Below are 18,661 nucleotides of genomic sequence, written 5' to 3' on the forward strand. Positions count from 1 at the left end.
TTTGGAATACCTACTACATACATTTTACCATAAGTAAAAACCCAGGTGCTCAAAGGTTTCATTGTATCAGATAATTTCAAGGCAGATATGTTTAATTGGTACTAAGTACTGTTTAGAGAAAGGAATCATTAAATGTTAAGTTACAGGATTTTGAACAGATGGTGTTGTGTGCATGTGTTAACTCCCACATACCATGTATACTTTTTTCTATAAGTCTTCCCTCAGAATGGTGAAAATCTACCTGTCCGTTCTTGAATCAAAGCTTGGTCACATTAAGTGTTAGCCAATGGGATTTGAACAAGATGACACAGAGCTGCATGTGCTTAAAATACCTTGCGGGTGGGAGAAAGGATGAAAGGTTTAGTCTTAGTCTGTGTATTTGAATGCTAACTGCAGGCCCCAAGATAAGAGTCTGCAGTAGACCCAAGTGAGCTATGTAACCTTGCTCCCAAGTTATCTTTGATTGGTAAAGATGCTGTCAGCCAATAGCTAGGCAGAAGAGACACAGGAGGGGGGTTGGGGGGGAGGGAGGGAGCATTGTTTTAGGCTTCCCGGACTTGGGGGTCAGAAGAGAACCAAGAGGGGAGAAAGGTGGAGGAGGAAGAGAAAATTGCCATGGGTTAGGTGAGTCATGAGAACGTGGCCCTGAGGACTGGCCAGTTGGAGTTAAGAGCTGCCCAGATGAAACATAGTAAGTAATAACTCAGGGTTATTGGTAAGAAAGTAGATTCTAAGAGGACAGAGGTTAGACATCTGTTCAGCCATTATTGTAAATATAAAGGCTGTCTGTGTCCTTTGGGAACTGAATGATCAAGGTAGGGTAGAAACTCTAGACTGGGATTAAAAGTCTCTACAAGGGAAGATTTATTTTGTCTGTTTCAAAGGCTGCAATCCACCCTGAGAGAAGAGCATGCACCATGAAGACCATGAGAGGGCCTGAGGCAGTGAGCTGCCTTCTGTTCCTTTATCCCATCGAAGTTCCCAGTGTGTAAGGTGGTGCTTCAAGGAAGGTCCCCCAATCAGTGAATCTCCTCTAGAAATACCCTCAGAGACAGTCCTGCATTCTGGATTCTGTGAGTGTTTCTCTTCTAGTCATGCTGACAACTGAAATTAGCCATCACACTAGAAAAACCACTTACTTTGTGTCCTTTCACACGCTCAGAATCTGTACCCCTCTATCACATGAGTAACTAAATCTAAGCTAGCTATCTAAGAAGAATCTGTCATACCCACATTACAAGCGAGGAAGGTGATCTGGAAACAGTAGCTCAGGTTCCTGATCTGATTACTAGTCCATGTTACCACTCTTACAGCATCATCAGCCTGGCTTACACCCTGTTCATAACACATTATCCTTGTACTCACTCCTTCAACAAAACACTAACCACACTTTAAATTCCTGTTTGTTGTGAATTTCCTTCCAATACAGAGGTCTGATGAGATGAGTTGTTCAAAGTTGTCTTGGTCACGACATTTTATCACAGCAGTAGAGAAAAAAACTAAGACATGTTCTAAGAAAGTATTGTAAAGAACTCTGTGTGATGAACTGAAATGTCTTTATACTTCTGCATTGCCCAGACTTACCCAAATGTATGCTGCTCTTGGTAAGTCATGACCTGGGGATTCATGTGTCTGAAGCAGGCTCTAAACATAGGCAGAGGGGGCTGCACACACACTCCTCAGAGGAAGGCAGTAAGGTACTCGTAAAAGAAGCATCTTTGTTGCACATCTCCAAGCCTTTTTGCAAGTGCCATGTATACACAACCCTCTTCTGTCAATGCCTCACTAAGCTCAATCAATCTGTACATTTCATTTTTAGCATTGAGACACACAAGACCAAGGAAAGCTAGGAAGACAAACCTAACTCCATTCAAAGGATGGCTTTTAAGGGTTTTTTTGTTTGTTTTTTTTTTTTTGTTTTGTTTGTCTGTTTCAAGACAAGGTTTCTTCTCACTCTGTAGACCAGGTTGGCCTCCAGCTCACAGAAATCTGCCTGCCTCTGTCTCTTTAGTGCTGTTATTAAAGGTGTATGCCACTACTGCCCAGATGTTTCAGTTTTAAATGTGCCCAAGTTGGGGCTGGAGAGATAGATCAGCAGTTAAGAGCACTGGCTACTCTTGCAGAAGACCCAGGTTCAGTTCCCAATTCCCACATGATGGATCAAAACTTAACTCCTGTTCCAGGGGATCTGGTGCCCTCTTCTGGCCTTCATGGGGACAAGGACACTTAGAAACATTCAGGCAAAACACTTATAAAATATAAAATGTAAAAAAACACTTATAAAATAAAAATACATAAATCTTTAAAAAACAATACTTAGGATTATTGTTTATAATTTAAGTGTATATATTATAGGATTGTTTAAACTACATTGCAAACTATAGAGTTGTTACAAAGCAGAAGTGATATCAGAGAGAAAATATTTGCAACCATTCACTTAGTAAGGAGTTGGCATTCAAAACATAAAGAATGTTTTAAAAAGACAAGAAAACAAATAATTCAAAAATTAGCACAGTCAATACTCAAAGAAATCTAAGTAGCTAATGAACATATCAAACCATGTTCAACTTTATTTATCAACAAAACACAAATAAAAGCTACACTGTGAGCTGGAGAGATGACCCAGCATTTGAAAGTATTTGCTGCTCTTTCAAAGGGCCCGCATTCACTTTTCAGAGTCCACATAAGACGGCTCACAACAACCTGTAACTCCACTTCCTACAGCTTCCCCGTTTACCTGCACAAGACATGGTACACAAAGCTTACACAGACACATACATAAATAAAAAAAAAAGAATGAATAAATACTTTTTAACAGTTACAGTGAAATATACCTAATACCTAATAGGATCACTATTACCAGATAAACAAAAGATAGCAATGTTGCCAAAGATATACAGAAAAGGGAATTCTTGTACAACTAGCAAGAATGTAACCCAGGTTATTAAAAACAAAACACAAATTCCTCAAAAATTTAAAGTAGAATTCTTACCATATGATCCAGCAATTCTACTTGTGGGTATATAATCCACGAAAATGGAATAAGAATTCTGAAGTAGTGCCTGTTCTCTCATGTCCACCCCCAAATCATCTCTCCCTGTGCCTTCACATCCATGTCAAATGGCTCTCCCATGACTTTCTTCCTCTAAATCTCCATAGCATTCTTTGTTTAGAGCACATACCTTTCACTAATCTCGTTTGGCCTAATGTACAATCCACAGAAAACCTGTCAACCTTAAGCAATAAATATCCAAGAGCTAATTCTTCTCTCCTTGGAATAAAGAACCTGGTAATCTAATACTAAAGGAAGAATACAGGCCAAGTGTAAGGCTGTGCCTGCCTTTTAATTCCAAGACCATAGAGACTGAGCCAGGATCAGGAAGCTAGACTGGAGTTCACAGTGAAGCCCACTCTTAAAATTAAAAAAGTAAGAGGAATACAAAAGCACAAGACAAAACTATTACAGTTTTAAAGCAGGGAGTCTTTGTCTCTGGATATCTTATAAAGTAATTTAAAAACTTGGATGAAATGTCTAATCTCCTAGAAAAACATAAATTTCCAAAACTGGATCACCTAATCTTAGGAGGCAGATAAAGAAAAAAAGTAATGGATTGGAAAGATGAGACATTGAGAAAATTGTCAGATAACATCTCCTACCTATCCCATCCCAAGAAAAAGTATCACACCCAAAGATTTATAAAGAAAACTCTCAAAAAACAGACGTCAAAGTTTTAACAGTTACTGAGCATAAAGCATTATAAAGTATTATATTTGCTTCATGTAAAGATCACTACTAAAACAGAACAAAAACTAGATTGTTCTTATCCTGTCAGTAGTTCTGGTTTTATTTTTTTTTAACTTTATACCATTAGAATGTATAGTTTGTAACTAAAGCTTTTAAAATAAGCACAGTTTTCAGAACAAGTCCAAATTCTACAGTACGGTACTGAAGTAGCTCAGGTCTTGGTTCCTGCCCAGTCAGGCTCAGATGCCACCGAGCACAAGCTCTGTGTGCTGACATTAATCAGGTTGAACTGTGAAGTGCCAAGAATCTGACCATCTCCCACTTATAAAGTGTTAATTCACATGCTCTCACACTGCACTGTGTCTTTACATATTGCTGCTACTGCTTAAAAGGAGTCTTCCTAGGCAAGCACCATAGCACACATGTATAATCCCAGACTGAAGCAAAAAGACTATGAGTTCCAGGCCAACCTGGGATACGTAATGAGAACTTATTCCAAAAACCAAATCAGAGCCACAGAGAAGGCTCTCTGTTAAGAGTACTTGGTACTCTCAGGGGGTATCTGGCACCCACATGGCCACTCACAGCCATCTTTTATTTGACTTCTTGGGATAAAAGTCAGATTGGTCCTTCCTCACACCTACTGTGTGCTAACAAAGTAATTAATCTATCTCCCCTCAGTTTTCAACTGTCCAGTCAGCGTAACAATCCAGCAACTCTATCTTAGAAGTCTTCTTTGCCTGATTTTTCCTTTCAAGGAGAGACTATCAAGTATCTGCTGCACTCATCCACAATCCACACAGTGCATTTGCCCCTCACCATGAAAACGGGTCCCTGTCTTCTCCATCTCCATATCACTGATGCCTACTGTGACTGACATATGATAGATAGTTCTAAACTTGCATTTTGTTTTCTCTTTTAAATTTTGTTTCAGACCAAGACTTTTAAAATCTGTCTATGAAGAACACAAAAAGTCTAAGTGACCAGATACACAGGTGTCTAACTCCAGGAAAGGCAGCAAGTCGACAGGACAAGTGAATGAGTGAGCAGCTTCCCTCAACAAGACATCTGAGGGGACAAGGACACCAGATTTTCATGAGACCCACAGGACATGGCTGTTTTAATAAGCACCATTTCAAAGTAAAGCTCAACTAATGACCACATTCACTTCCTCCTACCACCTAGCATTTTCCCAAGTAATCCAGCTATTGGTATCTCATTGTGAATAAAGTCAGAATTGTAGACATCTACCTGGACACAAACTACCTTCACTGATGGCTGAAGTGCTTAAAGATATACAGTCAACACACAAGCCAATCAATAAAATTCTTGAGTTTTTCTCTCCATTAACATTGTCTGACTTCTAAGATCTAGAAGATAATTGAGGCCACAAGTATAAAACCTTAAAAGCCAAATGCTACTAACAATAGCTACATTCCATAACACTGATGCCAAGTTTTCTAACAATATATTCCTATAAAGCAAACAGTGCATACCCATATTTAAGTCAGTAAATACAAACTTGAAGAATATTTATTTATGAGGAAGAATCTAACACAAAACATGTTTTTCCTTATAGAATTCACAGATTAAATTCTATTCTTCTAAGTAGTCAAGAAAGGCAATTCTGTCATCTTACAGGCATTTTTGTTTTCTAAAATCTAAAGGTAGTTGAAACCATATCATAAAACTAGGACACAGTGAATGTAAAACATTGACTTTTGATCCACTTGGACTCAAAATCTGTTCTTAAAATTTTATGAAAGGACAGAGAAAAGAAAGGAAACCAACAGATCACCGAGAGGAGAGTGGGATCATGAAAGCTCACAATGGAGAGATATATACAGAAAGAGGCCTTTACACTCTAATAAGGAAGAGTATGTTTTTAAATTAAAGAACTACCAACTTAAGGTCAGCTTAGTGAGTAAAAGTACTTAAGTTCAACCCTCAGAACCCACAGAGGAAAGAGAACCAACTCCCTAAAGATGTCCTCTGACCTCCACACATGGCACATGTGTATCCGCAGCATATATAAATAAAACAAAATTATTTTTAAAAGAAATTATTTAAAATTAAGGAAATATACGATGTGTAATTAAAAATTGAAAACAACCATTTTTATAAGCTTTGAGCAATACTACACTATACTACAGGCTCATAGGTTAACAGGAATAGTCTTGCCTTCAAAGAGGTTATAATCTAGCTAGAGTACTGATAGAGCTATAAAATCAGACAAGTACTAGATCTAAGCAAAGTGCTTTGAAATACAAAGAAAAGTGGGACTAATGTTAACCTAAGCCTTTATTCATGTAAAACCTAAACTGAGACTTAAAACTAACAGACTTAGTGTGAAGGTGACTCGAAGGGGGTGGAGGTGAATAATATCATGGACACCGTGGGCGGAAAACTTATTTCATAAGGGTGTTGAGTACACCAAAGAAAAGAAAGCAGCCCTTTCTAGTGAAACAACAACAAAATACATTTACCTCAAAGCAAATTAAATGTGTTCTAGCTGTAAGCAGAGCTACAGCACTAGAGAGAATTTCTGGATCAGAATTCTGATGACAGTATGTGCTAACTGTATGACTTTGGGCAACTTACGTAATTGCTCTGTACCTTGTTTTCCTGTCTACAAAATGGAAATAATACCACCATCAGTTACAAGATCTCCATCAGTTTCCATCAGCTAAGACACATACAGTGTTTATGACAGAACCTAACACATTGCAAAGATTCAGATATTAGCACTATGTGAGGAAGAGCTAATAGTTATGTTTAGTGGGGATAATACTTGAGAAAATCTCTGCCCTTAATGAGAACATACTAGAATACATAAATTATCCCAAGTCAGACATAATAAACACGTAACAAAGGCAGTAGCTATACAGATAGGAAGAAAAGCCATGGAAATTATTAGAAATGATGGCTGGAACAGGTTAGAGTTGAGAATGAACTCAAGAGGGAATTGAGAGGGGAAAGGGGCACATGCTCGAGAACATGTGAAGGCAGGGAGTATGAGAAACCATCAGCTCCAAACTAATGCCCAGCAAAATGAAACATTTCCTTTCCCAAAGATAACGTGCCTTTGGGAAGAGTGGAGGGCAGCAAGTCCTTAGCCATAATAAATAATAATAGTAAAGAATTCTGTAAAGCAATTGTTGAACTATGCTTTGTGTTCATATTCCAATACGAGAACTATATGGAAGTCAGTCAAAAGACAAAGGAATCTTTAGATTTGAAGTTCATAAGTGCAGACAATGATTTAATGTGACAGATTTACTATTACAAAGATGTAACTAAAGCATGAATCCTGAAATATGAATCCTGTTTTTGTTTATTAAGATGTAGACTGACACTCCACCTAGGTAATCTAAATCTAATGCTCTTTAAAGAAAATGACTCTGGCCGGGCAGTGGTGGCGCACGCCTTTAATCCCAGCACTTGGGAGGCAGAGGCAGGCGGATTTCTGAGTTCGAGGCCAGGCTGGTCTACAGAGTGAGTTCCAGGACAGCCAGGGCTATACAGAGAAACCCTGTCTCGAAAAAAAAAAAAAGAAAGAAAGAAAGAAAAAGAAAAGAAAAAAGAAAATGACTCTGTCTGTAAGCTTTGACATAATTCTGAAAGTTAATTTGAGATCAAATGTCCAGACAACAGCCAATAATAATCAAGCACAACTACACACTAACCAAGACCCACAGAATTACAGAAAATGCAGACCACAGATTTCAAATGTTTACATTTCCAGAAATGGCTTTAAAACAATATACAGAGTATTATTTTTAAATACTCTGTAAACACATTTTAAAAGTATTTTTTGTTTTATTGTACTGTCTAAGTGTCTTGCCTGAGTGCATGTCCTGCAGCACATGAGTGCCGGGTACCTGTAGAGGCCAGAAGAAGGTATTGATCCCCTGGAACTATATAATTACAGACAGTTGTGAGCAGTCATGTGGGTACTGGAAATCAAACTCTGGTCCTCTAGAAGAGCAGCAAGTGCTCTAAACTGTAGAGCCATCTCTCCAGATCCATAACTTTTTTTTTAATATAATGTTATCCACTAATGAAAAATATATGAAAGTAGCGCCTGACCTGAAAGAACTAAATAAAATTTAAAAAATATAATACACAACTGGAATAATCAATAGGATTAACACATTTCACACAATTGAAGAAAAATTTACAAAGCAGGATTAAAGAAATGCTCTGTGGTTAAGAGCACATACCAGAGGTTAGAAGTTTGGAACCTCTCAGATCACATGGTTCACAACTTCCTGTATCTTTAACTACAGGACATTAGACACCTCTGGCCTCCATGGACACCCATACCCATGTTCACAAACCCACACAGACATACATGCACGCATAGAAGGGAAAACTGTTAAGTATTTCAACATTATATTTTAATAATAAATATAACAAATAACTTTGTTTTGCATTTAATATAAAATCTTTTTTCAGCCCATGAATAAGTCCCGACCGTTCCTCTGAATCAAAGTTCATTTAAAAGAATTTGAGTAAAAAGATTTATTCTTTACAATCCACATGATTAATTCAATCTTAATTATTTATAGATTTAAGATTTTTTTATGTATATGAGTGTTTTGCCTGCACATTTTTAGACCACTTGAGTGGCTGAGGCCCAATGAGGATAGAAGGGAGCAGATCTCCCAGAACTGGAGCTACAGACGGTTGTGAGCACCCTATGGGTGCTGAGAAGCAAACCTGGGTCCTCTGCAAGAGCAATAGCAGCTCTTAATGCTGAGCTGTCTCTCTACCCCAATCAATTCAATCCTAAGGACTCTCACACCTAATGTTTTAAAACCTCTTTGATTCCTCGCTCACAAAAGAAAAATAATAAAACTATCTCAAACAATTGATATAAACAATAAATGTAAAATATGTCTAAAATATAAAATTAAAAATTCATTAAATAGTTTGTAGTACTATCTTCAATTTTCATGTCCCTGCCAACCCTTCTTAATATCTTTGTTCAAGCTGTTTTCCACACTTGGAACACCTTTGACCCCTCAAGTAAAAGAAATTAAGATTGGGGTCAAAGGTGAAATCTTTCCATATTAATAAGCATATTAACTAAATCTTCCTAACTCCATGATCTCTCCCAAAAGACTACACTCCTAACACTGAGCTAGGAATTCTTAGGTTGTGTGGATTTTCTATTATTTGTACTTCCACAAGATTTGTCTTAGAAACAATATTCACTCAAAGTGCTAAACTTACTGTCTAGCCTATTAAGAAACAACATTCAACTGAATGCACTAGGTAAATTTTATAATTTTACCTCTTACTGATCCCACTTTCTCCAAGGGAGATAGATATTTTTGTTGAACCCATATCAAACACAAAATTGTATGCTACCATTTATCCTACACTGCCTTCTCCCACACCTCCCTCTTTCTCCCTCTTTTTTTTCTCTCTCTCTTTCTCTCTCTTTCTCTCAATGGCTGGGCACAACTGATAGAAAAAGTTAAAGGAATCCTACAATTGAAAATACCTTAAATCTATTTCTTAATGCAATAAAATTCTATACACAGGTAAACAGAGAATGGCATTCTAAATATAATATTAGTATAGGAAGACCTTTTAGTAGGAGTGTTTGAGACCGAACTAGAAAAGTGGTATTGAAATGTTATATTGCATGGCTCTTTTTTCAAAGGTCTTCTTTTTGCATGTGTACATATGTGATACATAAACATGTGTGTTAGAGTGTGGTTGCAGTGGTATGCAGGTGCATGAGGGCCAGGATTAGTGTCAGTCTCTTGCTTCATCACTATATTCTCACATGTTGAGGTTCAGAGCAGGCCCATAGCTCTCCACTTCGGGAAGAGGGTCTCTTGATCATCCACAAAGTCTCAGCATCTTCTGAGAAGTTGGTCTATCCACCTACTAATCTCATGTCAGCCTACTTCCTCCAACCCTTGGTCTGGAATGAGGAAAATACATGATTCTATTTCAAGTTCTTGTTTTCCTAAGCATGTAATAGACTGAAGAACAATAATGACACTGAATTTAGAGCCCTCCATATAAGCTGACATACAATATTTTTGCTATAATATGAAAAAAAAAGTAGTTTTAAGATCAATGAAATGTAACAGATAAATGATAGGTGCTTTTTCCTTTTCTTGTTTAGTATTTAAATTTAAGGTGTATTAAAACTTTTAGTTATTCAAAATGGGTTAATATTTGAAATAATGAAGCATTGAGAGAATAATTTAAAAACTATTTGTTGAGTCTAGTCTAGTGCTATTTACTACATTAAAATAATCACTTCCTTCTTTAGAGACACCATGTACCTTACTTCACAGGCTTAAGTTTCATAAACACTTTAAATTAAGAACATACAATGGGTGGCATATAAACACAACACAGTAGCTAAACTATTACATGCCCAAGAAACTGTTCCATTCCACATAATGCATCCATTTGTTAAGGCCAACAACAACAGACATGAAATATTACGTTAAATCTGGCAGCGCATGCCAACAAACTCAACACCTGAGAAACGAGGAGGCAGAAGGCTCAAGAATTAAGGTCATCCTTAATTGCACATCTGGGTTCAAAGCCAGCCTGAGTTCTATAAGATCTTGTCTCGAAATGTGTGAATAAATAATAAGTAAGTATATTAAATTGTGGTCTGAAAAAAAATCATGCACGGCTTAAAAACAAAAGAAGGACATCATCAAGGTAACTTACACATGGAGTAGATTATACAGTCTGCCTTACGTCTGCCTGTGCTCCCAGTGCAGTGCTGAGCTGCTTGCTGTACCTATCTGCAGGCAGCATGCTACTGATGATGCTCTGATGGGCTTCCTTTGCCATTTATATTTATTCAGCTGCCTTCACTTAGGTTTGCTATACTAGCAAAAGGATAAGAGATGCTAATATATATATATATATATATATATATATATGACCAACATATGCCAGTAATCCAAAAATTTAGGAGACAGAGACAAGAGGCTCAGAAGTTCGAGGTCATTCTCAACTACCTAGAATTCAAACACTAGCCAACCTGGGCTAGATGAAATCCTGTCTCAAAAAGTTAGCAAAACAAAATCAAAACAAAACATTCATAGTTGTCCCTAACTAAATACCATAACGTGTGTTATAGTTTCCACGGACGAACACAGCCAACAGTCTACGTATTGTATCCCTATGCTTGCCTATTGACAGAGATGCATGCCTACAACCAAAGTGACTCAAGTAAAAATGTCTTGATTTTTCTTAACCAAGGGCCCAATGCCCCAGTACACAGTACAAATTCCATTTTAAACAACCTCTAACATTCCTTAAAACTTTCCAAAAGAAATAAAGAAATAACATTTTAAATAAATTTGAATTTAATTTGCTACATATAACACAAAAAAATGTAATTTTTTTCTTTCATATGACTACAGGGTGTATTCTACTCCTAAAGACTAGAAGTGGAGAATACCTGTCAGGTCCCAGATGAGTGGATCCTGAGACAGTATTACAATGCATTGCATTTCTCTAAAGGTACAGAAGGCCTGAGAAGAACTTAGAAGGGTATAGTAAAGTTTAGGATTAAACATGAATTTACCTGCCAAACTAAAATCAATCTGCTCTCTGAAGGGATGGTGGCAGCTCTACGTACTAAATGTTAGACTAGACCAGGAAGTTTCTCCTGCTTCAATCTAAAAGAAACCTCAAGCTCTGTGGCCTCATCCTGACAGCTCCATAGCCCAAACAGAAAGACCCTTCCCTCCAGTTCAAATAGAATTATTCTAAAAGACAACTCTGCTCACTCAGTAAGAGAGAGGAGGAAAGCAACAGGTCTGTCACCAGAAGGTGCTGGTAAGTTACAGGTAAGATCCGAAACAATTCTCAAAGGGTATCTAGAAACAAAAAGGTTATACCTTATCTATACTTACTCTAATCTGATTTTTTTAATTTATGAGGAAAATATACAGAAAAAATACTAATTATAGGATCAAAAGTTTTAGATGTTGTGATACACCAAAGAGGATGTATACCATCCAACCAATACTCAAGGTTCAAAAACAGCAATGACAACAAAGGAACAACTTGAAAAGGAAAGTCTCAGTGAAAACTATTTGGTTGTCATAAAAATGAATGCAACTTCATGCTATTTCAGCAAAAGCTTATAGTCTACAAAGTAAGTCATAGTTCAATTCTGCACTGTGAGACCATACTTCAAATACTATGACTTTAGACCCCTCTTTATCAGGAGGAGAAATACAGAGTATCCTATTTAGGAGATGCCAACTGGAAGCATGTAAGATCTGAAACTATGTCTCTAAAACAAGTGTAATGCCCTCAAAGTAAATGGATTCACCAACTTGAAAACTATTTAAGGACATTTACATTGATACATTTAAGAAGCAATTTTAGGAAGAATCCTCAATAATTTCTTGGAAGTTAACAGAGGAATATTTTGTTGTCCTTCGTGTTTTCTTTTGGTAAGCATAATGATGGCTTTTGAGTTGAGCACTGGATTAAGATGTTTTCTTATTCAGTCTGATGGCTTAAATAAATACTACTATCCCTATTCTTCTGAGGCTCAAAGAAGGTACTAAACTGATAAGAAGTCATAGACCTAAGGCATGGCTAATAAACCTCTGAACCCTTACCCAACCTGAAAGACCTCCTTAACTACACCAAGCTACTTCATGATCAAGATGCTGCTGCTGAATGAAAAAAAAAAAAAACCTTCCTTCTTGCTAATGTATAAAACACATGTAAACTAACTTTTCAATATTGTTTTCTACCTCTATAAGAGAAAAAAAATCCCTCAATAACGGCAAATTATACTACAACTCAGTCATAGCATTACCATTCCTCATGACTCATTTTAAAAGTCACATCAATTTGTATAATTTAAAATGTCCACACCCCTTCCATCATGATAAAGACATCCATAGACTTGCATTTATTAATCTTATTTCCACAATATAGTCCTAAGAAATAAAACTATACAGTACTATCCATAAAAATTCATAGGAATGGATCAGCTGTACAACCCCTGTTAGCACAAGCAAGGCTCTGGATTCCATTTCCAGCACTACAAGAAAAAATAAATCTTCCACGTTGAAAATACACAATAAGAAAAGGTAAAATAAAATACGATAAAGCCGTAAAACTATAATCATAAAGATCATAAAGAAAAAAGGATTTACACCTTAAATGAAAACAACAAAACATGCATAACTATAAAGGGCACATAAATACAGAATAAGCAAAAATAAAGCCATGTTTATTATATTTATGGTCATATCAATAATTTTTAGTTTATTTATCTTTAATATTAATTTCTACTCCTTAACTGTCAAAAGTTGGTTTTTAAAAATCGTACACTAATGCTATCATTTATATTGTTTCTGAACTTATAAATAGAAGGCATAAGAGGTCTAGTTCCCAAAAGGTTAGGGTTAGGGTTAGGGTTAGGGTTAGGGTTAGGGTTAGGGTTAGGGTTAGGATTAGGGTTATAACAAGAAAGTTATACTGTTTAAATTAACTGTAACCATGCTCTAAGAAATCAGCATCTCACTGGTACAATCACTGAACAGTATTTTCTAAGTACAATTTGCCAAAACCAATTATACACACTAAGGCTATACCAATGAACAAAACAGACAACAATTTCTTCCTTTGTGGAGCTTAATTACATCCCAGCAGCACAGACAGACAGTAAACAAGATATATAAGTACAATGAACAGCACACTTGGTAATAGTAAGTGCTGAGGAGAAAAGTATAGCCAGGAAGGGACACACACAAAGGACGTTATTTAAACCGAATGGCAACAGGTCTAACTGTGATCTAACTGATCAATGACTGAAAGAGGGGAAGAAGGAAGCAATGTGACAGCCATGGAAACAACATTTCAGGCAGGGAATAGCACATGCAAGTGCACTGAAACAGAGGGGCTGCCCACAGAGGCTAATGTACCAAAAACTGAGAATTGTAACTACACAGACACACTTCTCACAACCCTCACCTGATCTACCACAAATGGGCTCAGTACACAACTGCTGCTGCTGGCACACCATTTAATGCTTTAATGTATGCTTCCCACAAGCATCTCCTTTTATTTTAGAAACTCAAGTAAGGCCAGCCATACAGCTCTACTCAACAGTTCATTCTAAGGGTGTCATTCAAACCCAGTACCTCACAGGGCCTATACTTACACAAAACCCTCAGTGAACTTGTAAAAGAAAGGTGAAGCCAGCCCTACAGATATAAGGAAGGGACAATTTAGCTTGCAGGAAAGTCACCAAGGGTTAGTGGGAAGGGGGTGCAAGAAGTAACTGCTAGATAGGAAGGCATGCAAACGCTAAAGCAGAGCCTGGCAACAGGTAAGACTCAGGTTGGAGAAATGGTAAAGAAGTTTCCAGTAGTGAGAACATACAAGAAAGGTCCCAAGTAAAAGAATCTTAAGATATTTAAGCTGAGATACAATCTTTGCTACTAATTCTAGTAATTTTCTAACAGAACTTTTCCTTAATAGCTATTTTGGAGACCATGCTTAGATGCAAAGAAAGCAACACAGATATGAGACAGGCTCAAAAGACAGGAAGTTAAGTGGGACCTAAAATAAAGCAGAAGCAAAGATGTAAGAGAAATATGGGCTGCCAGAAACTGCAGAAAAATCTGAGGAAACTGTACCCCACCACTTATAGACTAAGGCTTTAAAGGGACAAAAGACGAAGGTGTACTTGACACGCCCAGCTAGATTATACCCAGGGAAGCGGAGTACAGCAGGCAAGGCACTTGTGTGCACGGTTAAAAGCAGTGTGATCATCGCTTAGATCATCAAGAGCAGCTAAATACTTCATGTCAGGGTGACCCTTCTCTAGCCCTTTAAGAATGTTAAAGAACTGGAGAACAAAGGAGACAGAGAAATTACAGATAAGACTGATGGATAAAGCTCCGAAGCCAGGAATGAGGATAGCCTGCTTAGAGAACAGTATAGAAACTGGCCTATTTGGAACACAGAGTACTAACTGGCAGGCAAGACTACAATAAGATTTGCCAGGTAAGACGAGACTAGAAGGAAAGCTCTGAAACCTCGGATGAGAAGTCGGAACTTTGTTTTCACAAGTACTGATGGGAAGGGAAACTGCTTTCTTTGGTCTTCAGTCTTTCATGATTTACTTATTTAGCATAGTAAAATTCTGTGGCAACATACACTGGTCCCTGCCCCTGTATTCCGGGAGCCTTACTGATTTCCCATTCTTCAGATCACATTACAGCCTCTCAGGTACACGCATGACTTCTATAGAGATAAGGCCTGTATTTACTTCTTCAGCTCCTGTCAACTGATCTTTAAAAAGTTTGTCCACAGCTCTGTATCACTTATCCCCTCTGTAACATTTACTGTCTACCCTGGGACGTATCCAAATGAGGGATTTAAGTATCACTCAAAGTCTCAGTAGCTCAGTGGTAAATTACCTGTCTAGCATGGACAAGGCCAATAGGTAATGATCCCAGTACAGCAAAAAATAAAAGTTAAGTAAACTGGAAAAATAAGCATGACTCAGTCCAAAGCCTCAAGAAATTCAGATTCTGATGTAAGCAGAAGCCAAGAAAAGAGAACTGTACAAAACTAAGTGGTGAGTGCTAGGAAAGAGGAATCTTAGTGTCAGAAAAGCAAAGAGTAGATACATCAGTCTGGAGTTAGAAACGGTGGAAAACACCTATCGGAAAACTCTTTCCTGAGCTAAGTCTCGAAGAAAAAATAACAATGGAGAGAAGGGATTGAGCCTGCACAGAGTGCCAATCAGACCCCAAAACAAGCCAGCCTAGTGCACTCAACAGACTACAAGTTAACTGCACACGGCTGAAGAAGTACAAAACTCAAGCCAGGACCACACCAGTAGCACAGATAAGCTGGTATTAAAGTGTCCTCACTCTCAATGGCACCGTCTTCACTTTTAACATCTCATGTTTAAGTCTCTTCCCTAACAAGAGTATAAGCTCCTTAGGATGGCTTACTTAATTCTTAAATGTCACATATATCTGTCTCCTATAGCATGTAGAGCAGAAATAGCATATCCTAAACCAACAATTCCTTTTTAGTGACTCTTGTCCATGTAAGAGTCCACTGCTTAAGGAAGAGTAAAGTGAGGAAAGTTAGCACAGCAGTGGTAGGAAATGATTAGAAAAAATACAAAGAAACTTTCTGGGGAGAGCAAAATGTCCCAATTTATAAGACAGGGATTTAATTCAAGTGTGTCCATTTGTTTGACAAGTGTAACTAAGAATTGCACATTTCAATAAATATAAGTTTTACCTATAAAAGGAGTAGAGATCAAACAGACAGATGAAACAATATGGGTAAAATAAATAGGAGATGATTATTCTATTTATTCCAAAAGTGTGTCTGTGATTTAATAGGGTAATAAAAATTATACTTATAGAATTTTAAAGTAACAGAATTTTATCTACTCTAATACTTAGAATAATTTTGCAACATAACTTCTAAAATGCTTTTACTAGTTCTACTAACTATCCAATTCCAAGAGAATATATCTTCTAAGACAAACTTACTATTCACAAGATGAACAAAATAAACCCCAGCAACCACCTATCCTTTAGTTAAGTACCAGATATTAAAATTAATTAGCTCTGTTACCAAGCATACTCAAAGGCCAGTAAAATAGAAGGCCAGAATTTTATTACCTCCAGACTATGAAACCAACGACAGGGATTGAAAGATAAGCATAAGACCATGAAAGTACACAATATCTAATATATATATATATATATATATATATATATATTAGATATATGCCTATATAATATATAATCATATATTAGTGATTTATGTAAGTTCAATAATTTTATCTCAATAATGTATGTTTCATATTTATCTGCTCATCTGCATCCTCACCCCTCAAAATATTTAACGCCTAAAACAAAGATTCTGCTACTCTATTTTGTTCAGTAAAACTACCTGTTGCATAATTCTATCTTCAGAAAGTTCACAAAGTTTCTCAAAAAGATTTTTGGAATGGCAGATGAACAGCTTCAATTATTTAGGAAGATAAACTGCATTATACTGTGTCACCTCTATTGCTATTATTTCCAGGTAGAGCTGTTGGCGTGGACTGTGACTGTAAAGGGACAAAAAGGGTTTCTGGGTGCTGGTAATATTCTGCTTCTTGATCTAGGCATTGATTACACAGGTGTCTTTAACTTGCAAAAATCTTATAAACCTGGCATTTATGCTGTCTATTGTGTTTTGTATGTATACAGTGTCCCAGTAAAGAGAACTGTTTTTAAATCAGTCAGAGCTGTTAGCAATCTAGTTCTCTCCCTATTAAAATGCCTATTTTATGCTCTGAAATGCTTCCCTAAAGAGATTGTAATTCATGATAAAACATTTAATATGTTCTATCACATATTCCAAATAACTGATAACTTTTAATCCCAAATGAGAGTTCAGAAAGGACACAATCTAATAGAAAAATTCGCGGCCCGCTTCAAGAACTCTTTTTAAAAACAGCGAATAGTTAGTGTGTGAAGGTGATGCATATCATTATTTTGTAAAGCTGATTTAGGAAGAAAAGGGCCAATGCTGCGGTCGATAAGTAAGTCAAAGTAGATGGGACAGAAAATAATTCATCAACGGGTACTTGGAGCGCCCTGCTAGTATTTTAGGCCAAATTCTAATAATAAGACAGTTTGAGCAAATCAAAAGCAGGAAACAATAGTACCTGCCCAGAGGGTTGATGGAATAAAACGCATGAAAGCATTATTCTAAGATTGAATATTAAATATCCAAAGGCTAGCAAGAATGCTTAGTTAGGAAGTAACCTTTTCTCTATCACTCGCTAAAATCAAATGTGCTACAAGAAATTAAAATTGTGCCTGTAATCCTACCACCAAAACTCAATTCTCTCTTCTTTCCTAATCTCCCAAAAGTTCAAAGGAAACTTTAACATCCTCTCCAGGCAGGAAGCTGTACAGCGTAATTAACAAGTGTTCTTCACCTAAAACACACTTTCACCTTTCACCTATAAAGCTGACGGAGGAAACTTTGTCCTCCACACACCCCTGAACCAATTCAACCTTCCCAAATGAGATGTCAGGGCACTCACTGACCAATTCAGGAAAAGAGGGCACCGCTTTAGAAGAAAATCGTGCCCACTGGACCCAGAAACCCCCTAGGAACGCCCCTGGCCACTATCCACCGGCATTACTCCGGAGTCGAGCTGGCGAGTAAAATGCCCATCCTGAACGCAAGCCTTAGCGCTCAGTGGCGATGAGATGGCAAAACCAGAACGCACCCATAAAGTTGACATACAGAGGGTGGCGGTGAAGGGGCGCAGGGCGCCCCCCTCCCTCCCACCGTCTGGGGATAGCGCGGCAGCCGCCAGGCCGAGGGCCGCGGGCTCGGGGACCCGCTGGTCGGGTTCCGCGGGCACCCGCGCAGCTCCGGACCTGGAGAGAAGGGCAAGGCGCGCGCCCAGCACCCTGCTCGGGCCCGGGAAGGCGGCGCGGCCGCGAGCCTCACCCGTGTAGGCCGAGGGCGCGACGCCGCTTGTGGAGTAGGCAGAGCAGCAGGAAGGCGGCCCCCGCCAGCGAGGAGTTCCGCGCCGTCAAGTACTTGCTGAAGGCCGCCATGGCACCGGCAAGGCGAGCGAGCAGCGGGACAGGCGACGCGCCAGCGACAACCTCAGTGCAGGAACCGCGGGGGAAACTGGGAGGATAGCTCGGCGCCTAGAGAGGGCGGGGCTGGCCGCGCGGTACCGCCCCCTGGGGCGCGCCGCCGCGCCGAGCCCACCGTGGACTTTGGCTTCCCGGGCGCGCGCGCGGGCGCGGGGCGATCGAAAGGTTCTTTTCCCCCCCGGGGGACGCTCTGCGCACGCGCGGACCCCCGTGGACTCGCCGGAAACGCGGCGGGCGGACAATG

General features: G+C 38.5%; 1 protein-coding gene across 1 annotated transcript in view; it reads right to left on the reverse strand.

The window, feature by feature from the left end:
- Positions 1-18,411, reverse strand: part of Abcd3 (ATP binding cassette subfamily D member 3) — a 54,768-nt gene extending 36,357 nt beyond the window's left edge. The window contains exon 1 of the mRNA XM_028752193.1: positions 18,263-18,411. Coding sequence (XP_028608026.1) covers positions 18,263-18,372 — 110 coding nt within the window. The 5' untranslated portion in view covers positions 18,373-18,411. The remainder of the gene's footprint in view (positions 1-18,262) is intronic.
- Between the last annotated feature and the right edge of the window lie 250 nt (positions 18,412-18,661).

This window comes from Grammomys surdaster, unplaced genomic scaffold (assembly GCF_004785775.1).
Source record: "Grammomys surdaster isolate TR1022 unplaced genomic scaffold, NIH_TR_1.0 125881, whole genome shotgun sequence".
NCBI lineage: Eukaryota > Metazoa > Chordata > Mammalia > Rodentia > Muridae > Grammomys > Grammomys surdaster.